This window comes from Vanessa cardui, chromosome 19 (genome assembly GCF_905220365.1).
Source record: "Vanessa cardui chromosome 19, ilVanCard2.1, whole genome shotgun sequence".
In the NCBI taxonomy this organism is placed as follows: domain Eukaryota; kingdom Metazoa; phylum Arthropoda; class Insecta; order Lepidoptera; family Nymphalidae; genus Vanessa; species Vanessa cardui.
In genome coordinates, this window is record NC_061141.1 from 11,274,781 (window position 1) to 11,283,421 (window position 8,641).

Genomic DNA, 8,641 nt, shown 5'->3' on the forward strand with positions numbered 1-8,641 from the left:
TCGCTGGAGATATATTTGACAATGTTGTTTTAATTATAGCATTAAGGCGAATAATTGTCTTGCCCAGTAATTAATTAATATAAATAGAAATCGCTATCGAAGTTAATCCGATTGTGTCTAGATTGACCTTTGCACCAAATTATGTAGCATTGTGTGTACATAACGAGGAATTAGGCATCAGCTCGTTATCAGACAGTCGTTCATGTTCGTGATATCTCTCTTTTCGATATTCCATCAAGTACGGCGTTTCAGCTGTCATGTGTTACTACGTCATGACGACGTTGCCAGCATAAAATAAAGAAATCCAAATTAAACTTTTTGATGCTTTGACATACATATATTTAATTGTATTAACTCAGCATTTCAAATGTTGGAAAAGAGTAAGGAGAGAGTTTCTTGTCGATTTTTCTCGGGAGAACTGCGTCGGTTCTCAGGCTCAGGCTTCTGTAGTTTTGCGTTTTGTGCAGTTGTGTAAAAAATAATTCAAAAGCCTAATTGAATAAAGTATAATTTGATTTATTAAACACTATTATAATAATAAGTAAAAAAGTAAATTAAAGTAACAGCCTGTATATTTCCCACTGCTTTAAATAAGGCCTTCTCTTCCATTAAGGAGAGGGTTTGGAACATATTCCATTACGCTGTTCCAATGAGGGTTGGTGGAATGCACACAACAACAGCCTGTAAATTCCCACTGCTGGGATAAAGGCCTCCTCTCCCTTTGAGGAGAAGGTTTGGAACATATTCCACCACGCTGTTCCAATGCGGGTTGGTGGAATACACATGTGGCAGATTTTTTTATGAAATTTGTCACATGCAGGTTTCCCCACGATGTTTTCCTTCACCGCTGAGCACGAAATGAATTATAAAGACAAATTAAGCACATGAATCAGCGGTGCTTGCCTGGGTTTGAACCTGCAATCATCGGTTAAGATGCACGTGTTCTAACCACTGGGTCAACTCGACTTACATATACGTATATATTTGGTGGATCATGACTCTGTACAGTAACGTCAATGACACAACCGTTTATTTGAAAACTCGTATCACTTATGTCGATGACATTTTTTTTTATGTTTTATAACGTCCGCTGAGTTCGGTCATGCTAATAGTTTGAATGCAGTTTTACTGTTTTAGTTTAGAGCTTTTTATGCTCAAACGGTTTTATTCGATGGTCCTTTTAGAGCCAACGTTAACAGTTATTTTCATCTAATCAAATTAAAATTTTATTCTAGTAGTCTTTTCAGGCATCATTATCAGAGAATCATTTCGTTGCAGCGTTGAATTAAATATACAACAACACCAACCTGTAAATTTGCCACAGCTGGACTAAGGCCTCCTCTCCCTTTGAGCAGAAAGTTTGGAACATATTCCACCACACAGTTCCAATGCAGGTTGGTGGAATACACATGTGGCAGAATTTTTATGAAATTAGACACATGCTGGTTATCTCACGATTTTTTCATTTACCGCCGAGCTCGAGATAAATTATAAACACAAATTAAGCACATATACATATATAGTAGTGCGTAACTGGGTTTGAACCCGCAATCATCGGTGAAGATGCAAGGGTTCTAACCACTGGATCATCTCGGTTATATAATTAAATATGTCTGCCACCTATTTGTACGGATGATGAGACTTTGTCGTGTATAAAACTAACTTTTAATCCACCCAGTAAAAAGTTATGAGGTAACAAACTTAAAAAAAAAATACAGACGAATTGATAACCTTCTCCTTTTTGAAGTCGGTTGAAAACCAGCAAGATACTGTGTTACGTACGTTACTACGTACGTTTTCTCTAATGTAATAATTGTTAATTGAAGAAAAAGAAAGTTCCGTATAAGACCCAACAAACACGAATACAACACCACGCTTATTATATGTTTTATTGATTGCAATACAGTTTTTTATTCGTCAATACAAAATAGAATTACCGTCTAAGAAACTGTACGTTTGGGATAGTCCCTCGAGACGGGCAAGTGTGAAACAAATAAATTGAAAGTTATTGAAATAATTTATAATCCATGAAAAAAAATAAAGAATAAAGTGTTTAAAAAATAAGTTTGTACTTATTTATTTCAAGTACAGTAGGTATGAATACCTGAAAATCCTTGTACCGTACATGAGAACTATAAGAAAGAGTCATTTCATTGTTAGCCTTCATGGTTAAAAAAAACAAAAGCCTGTAAATTTCCTCCTCTCCCTTTCGAGGAATGATTGAATGAAACATATTCCATCACGCTGTTCCAATGCGGGTTGGTGGAATACAGATGTGGCAGAATTTCTATGAAACTAGACACATGCAGGTTTCCTTACGATGTTTTCATTTTACACGAATATTTAGTGATGCTTGCGTGGTCATCGCAATCGTCGGTTAAGATACACGTGTTCTAACCACTGGGCCATCTCGTCTCTCGTTATGGTTAAGCCAGCCTTAACCCTAATGTAAGCTAATAGACATTTAACATTCAAAATAACTGAAATGATTGTTTAAAAATCGTCACATATGACTACTATGAAATAAAGTAATCTCGTCATAACTGTCTCTTGGAAGGGTATACTCTCAAACCTACCGAACGCTTTCATACAATTTTCATCCAAATATATGTTTTCACGAAATGGTTATCATGTTGGGTTGGTAAGGCTTTTTAACGTTAATAATTTTGTCTGAATTAATTAGAATCTGAAGATTATTATCGATGATGCTTCACACAACCACTCTGTGAAACCAGCTTTCGCCAGCTTTCCGAACCGATACGACTTGGGTACCTTCAGGAAAGGAGCGTTAAAGGAAAGTTCCTTTGAGGTCGGCAATGCACCTGCAAGCCCCCCGGTGTTGCAGATGTCCATGGGCGGTAGTAGTCACTTTCCATCATGTGAACCTCCTACCACCTATCACATAAAAAAACACGTCGATTGGAAGCGTTTCTGTCCTGTGCTGCAAAATCTAATAAAGTACCATACCATACCCATTTAGGTAGATCCTTTTTCAACTCGTTCTAAGGTGCCAGAGGTAGATAGTACCAAATAAATAAATGTCTTCAACTCGATACCCCACACAATTAATTGACTTATTTAATCTCGATAATCCAATATTGATTTCTTGTCTCGGCCTCGCCATTATGAGATAGCGCGGCCGCTCCGTCGTCACGTACTGGCATTACCGCACGTTTCGTCGACTCAGAGACTCCACTAAAAGAATGGCTTTTGGAGATCAGTTAGAAGAGTTTTTTTTTTTATTAACAATACGTGTATTAAAAGTGTTAATGTGTCTACAAAGCCAGGGATAGTGATATGCATGCTAAAATGAAACACACTTCCCGGAACGTATAGGTGTTTATTTATTTTCCATACTTAGACTATATACCTTTGACCAAACCAAACGATAGCGTGATTCAATGTACTACTAGCGCCATCTAGTTAAAAAATAGTAAACTAAAAAATATAATTCATAAAATCGATTGGACATACCGGCCCCCAAGGACTAAATAGTCCTTCAATATGCCCATCACAATAACAAAATAAATTATAATAAACGAAGTAACGTAACAGCTAACTTAAATATACGAATTTATACATATTAGATAAAGACAAAAATAAACTTAAACCAATAAAAAAAAAAACTTTAGTAAAGATTGAAGTTGCACTTTTAAGTTGCAAGTGGTAAGGGACAAACCTTCGAAGCTGGACGCTGAACGATCGTGTTTTTATATTTAAGAGAAACTACTCGAGTGAGTTTATCTCTTCCCGGATGAAGATTTACCACTCTTCCATAAAGCCACTTAGCAGGAGGTAAGCCGTCCTCACGCACTAAAACCACATCTCCTATTTTCAATTCTGGGATTTTTACATTCCATTTATATCTTTGAAAGAAATGGGTCAAGTATTCCTGAGACCATCTCTTCCAAAAACACTGCAACATTTTTTGTGTTAATTGCCAACGACGCAGTGAGCTTGTTGATTTATTTTCATAGTTGTGGTCAGGGGCTGTTAACAATGGCTCGCCAACCAAAAAATGGCCAGGTGTCAATGGTAATGCATTGTCTGGGTCTGATCCAGCAACTGAAAGTGGTCGCGAATTGAGACATGCTTCGATTTGTGCTAGAACAGTGGACAATTCTTCGTATGTTAAGGTAGAGTCGCCTATAACTCTGCGCAGATGGTGCTTTGTGCTTTTTATTCCTGCCTCCCATAGTCCACCGAAATTTGGTGCATACGGCGGAATGAAGTGCCATTCTGTACCATTGTTGGCCAGTAACGCTGCGATTTCAGTTCCCATAGACGACTTTTCGTGTGAAAATAAGTTTTTAAGCTCGCGCGAGGCCCCGACAAAATTAGTGCCATTGTCGCTCCACAAATGATTGCAGCGACCTCTTCGGGCGACGAAACGCTTAAAAGCAGCTAAGAATCCTTCCGTCGTGAGGTCTGAAACGGCTTCAATGTGAACAGCTCGCGTGACCATGCAAACAAATAGACAAATATACCCTTTATGAGATTTATGGCCTCTTCCCTTCGATGTACGTATGGCAATGGGTCCCGCGTAATCGACACCGGAGTTTGCGAACGGCTTATCAGGTGTTACCCGACAAGGTGGCAACTGACCCATTAACTGAGTTCGAAATTTGGCCGCATTTCTTGTACAAGCAATACAAGAATGAACTACTCTTTTGGCTAATTTTTTTAAGTTAGTGACCCAATATTTTGTTTTAACTAGATTACACGTTAATTGCTGACCACCATGTAATGTCTTTTCGTGAGCATCAGTAACAATAAGTTTGGCTATATGAGAGTCTCCGTTAATAATAATAGGATGTTTGCTATTGTCTGGTAACTCTGAATTCTCCATTCGACCTCCTACTCGTAAGAGTCCAACTTTATCGAGGAATGGGTTTAGAGCTTTTATCTTGCTCTTAGTTCCGACATTCTTTGACTTCACAAGATTTCGTTTTTCATCGGCGAAAAAATGAGATTGATGCTGTCGAACACAGCTGAACAGTGTATCCTGAAGTTCTGTGGCCGTAAGATATGGTAAAGATTTCTCTTTATATACATTTGGCTGTGTCAACCTTAGGAATCTTCGGCAGTACGCTAGAGTTCTTATTAATTTTCGTAATGATGAAAACCTTAGGGTTAAATCTTCAGCGTCGTTGTTAGAGTTTATGACTTCCATATGTGCTTTTACGAGTCGCGTTTCTAAATCCGTTTTGGTACATATAGACAATGGTTTCGCATATTCTATTTTGTTGTTGCGTAGCCAAGTTGGCCCACACTTCCACAATTCCACAGATATTAAGTCGCATGGTTTTACACCTCGTGACGCGCAGTCAGCGGGATTATCTTTCGTCTTGACATACGACCACTGAGCTGCATCTAAACGCGTAAGAATTTCAGATGTTCGGTTTGCCACGAAGGTTTTCCATCGGCTTGGATGATCGCTTAACCATGCCAAAACAATCGTAGAGTCCGTCCAAGCATGTAAATTCGCTTTATCTATTTGGAGAACATTGGACACTTCAGCCAGCAACTTAGTGAGCAAAACAGCTCCACACAACTCCAGACGTGGGACAGACACTTGTTTCACTGGAGCTACCTTAGTTTTAGCGCTTAATAAATGGGACTCAACCTGACCTAGAGCTGTAATACATCTTAGATATACGACGGCTGAATACGCTACAGTCGATGCATCACTAAAACCATGTAGCTCTACCTGTATGTCACTATCTGCCTTTTGAACCCAGCGGGGTATTTGGAAGCGACTCAAATTGCACAATTCTTTCCGGTAGGTTTTCCATTCAAGCAAAAGTTCAGATGGTAATTTAACGTCCCAATCAAGTCCTGTAAGCCACAATTTTTGTATAAAAACCTTTGCTGTGACTACACACGGAGCTATCCACCCAAGAGGATCGTACAAACGGCATATTTCAGCGATAATTTGTCTTTTAGTTTCAGGCATCTCTGTAGGCATTTTTACTACATAATGAAATGTATCTGAGCATCGATTCCAGGTAAGACCAAGAATTTTAGTTACACTGTCTTCATTTATTTCTCTATCCTTTATTCCTATATTTTCTTCTTGCCACCACTTCATCAATTCTTCTCGATTGCTAGTCCATTTTTGTAGCTTAAATCCACCCTTTTCTAATAGGTAATTCATCTGTTTATATATTTCCTTTGCTTCTGTTTCAGATTGACATCCGGTCATGAGGTCATCGATATAGAAATCAGTTTTTACTCTTCCTGCTGCTAACGGATATTTTTCTCCTTCATCTATAGCGATTTGCTGTAAAACTTTGACCGCCAAATAAGGCGCACAGGATGTACCAAACGTTACTCTTAATAGTCGAAAGTCTTTTATTTCAGATAGCGAATCATCACGCCATACTATTCTTTGATAATCTACGTGCTTTTTGGCTACTTTAACTTGACGGTACATTTTGATAATGTCAGCCGTAAGACAAATTGGATGCAGTCTCCATCGCATGATAACTTGACGTAGTTCCAATTGCAAAGTAGGCCCGACCATTAATGTATCATTGAGAGATATACCATTGGCACTCCTATCTGAAGCGTTGAATACTATACGAGTCTTCGTCGTACTCTTGTCTTGTCTAATAACCGCGTGATGGGGTAGCCAGACATTCTCATTTCCTTCTCTTTCTACTGACTCATGTCTTATTGGTTCCATGTGACCGAGGGTCATGTACTCTTTTATAACCTTTTGATAATTTTCTTTTTGATCAAGATTTTTCGATAATCTCTTTTCTAATGCTATTAATCTCTTTACGGCTATTTTTCTCGTATCTCCATATTGACCAAAAAGTTTTGTGCGACGAAAAGGCAATTCTACCACGTATCGACCTGTCTCGTCTCTATAGGTGGTAGTAGCAAAATGCTTTTCACATTCTTCCTCCTCTGGAGTGAAGACTTTCTCGAGCACCATGTTTGGCTCGGCTTCTAATTCCCAAAATCGTTTCAGTAATTCGTTTTCTTCTAGCTTGGCATGATTCGCAACCAGATTGTGGCAGTTGCCTAATTTTTCGTTATTGTCTACTTGACCCGACAATACCCATCCAAGGTAAGTATTTTGTGCGATCATACAATTGGTCGGGTGCTTTTTTAAACCTTGTTTTAGAATGCTACAATAAACTTCAGCTCCTAATAAGATATCTATCTTATTTGGGAGGTTGTATTGCGGATCTGCCAGATCAATTTGACCTAGATCTGCCCAAAGCGGTAATACGAATTTTCTTTCTGGTAAAACAGAAGTAACTCTTTTTAAAACGTGAGCTTGTACTTGCAATTGGAATGAAGTATCATGAAGTGACTGTATATTAACCTTAACTGCATACTTTGTAGTTAAGCCACCTTGACCTCCACCCACACCAGAGATGCAACTTCTTGCATTAATTTTGTCTACTCCTAAAAGTTGCACCGCTGCTTCAGATATGAAGGACGCTTGTGATCCTTGATCAAGCAGGGCTCTCAGTATCTGAGGGTTTCCGTTTTTGGATTCAGCCTTAATCAGGGCTGTAGCTAATAATGTTTGTGTACGTGTCTGTTTCGTCGCAAAATTACTAATTATACCATTAGTGACCTCATTCGTCAGGTTTGACGATTCCGGGTAGGTTTCCTCTTGTTCATTTTCAGTTGCATCAGATTCATCTATATCTGTAGCAACTGTCACTGTATACGAACTGGCTTTGCCATGAAGAAGTGTGTGATGCTTCCTCTTACAAATACGGCATGTCGTTGGTACACGGCATATCTTTCCGGTGTGATTATTACCAAGGCAATTAAAGCAAAGTCCTAATGACTTCACAATATCTTGCCGTACGTTTACATCTTCCTTGGCAAATTTACCACAGGACCATAACTTGTGGCTTTCGGTGCAGTGAGGACATCTAACATCTGAAGCGGCATGCAAGGACTTAGTTTGGTAAGTGTTTGGGGTTATTTTAGCTTTATTTTTTGAAGGTTCCATAAACTCTAAGGCGCGGAAACGACTTTCTAAAAAATCTTTAAATTGAGTCAAGGTAGGTAAATCTTCATTTAAACTATTAGCATGTAATTCCCATTGTTTACGAGTTTCAGCGTCCAACTTCAAGCTGGCAACATATATAACAATAGGGTCCCATGAATCAACATTAATACCTAAATTTGACAACTCATGCATACAATCTGAAGTAGTATCAAGAAGATCTTTTAAACCACTGGACGATTCATGGTTCATTACCCGTTGAGCAAACAAACGTTTAAAGATACAATTACACATATATCGCTTGTTATTATATCGATTCTCTATCAAATCCCAACATTTTTTGTAGTTGGCTTTTGTAATGGGGATATGTTTTATTAATTGTTCTGCCTCACCTTGAAGTTGAGTTTTTAAATAATGTAACCGCTGAACATCATCCAGACTTGGATTATTATGCACTAAAGAAAGAAAAAGATCTCGGAACGAGAACCATTCTGAATATTTGCCACTAAAAACAGGAATGGATATTTTGGGAAGTCTAACATTAAACTCTTTTGTGTTTGAACTAGACTGAAACTCTTCGGATACATTATAAGTTTTAATCAGCTTTTTAAGTTCTGTTTTAAAATCTAAATACAACTCTTCAACTTTTTCATAAAAATC

The 8,641-nt window shown here is 38.2% G+C and overlaps 1 protein-coding gene across 1 annotated transcript; it reads right to left on the reverse strand.

Annotated features, from left to right (window-relative positions):
• Window positions 1-3,652: 3,652 nt before the first annotated feature.
• On the reverse strand, window positions 3,653-8,233 carry LOC124537770. Its single transcript, XM_047114659.1, has one exon. The coding sequence runs from the start codon at window positions 8,231-8,233 to the stop codon at window positions 3,653-3,655; it is 4,581 nt and encodes a 1,526-aa protein (XP_046970615.1).
• Window positions 8,234-8,641: the final 408 nt, after the last annotated feature.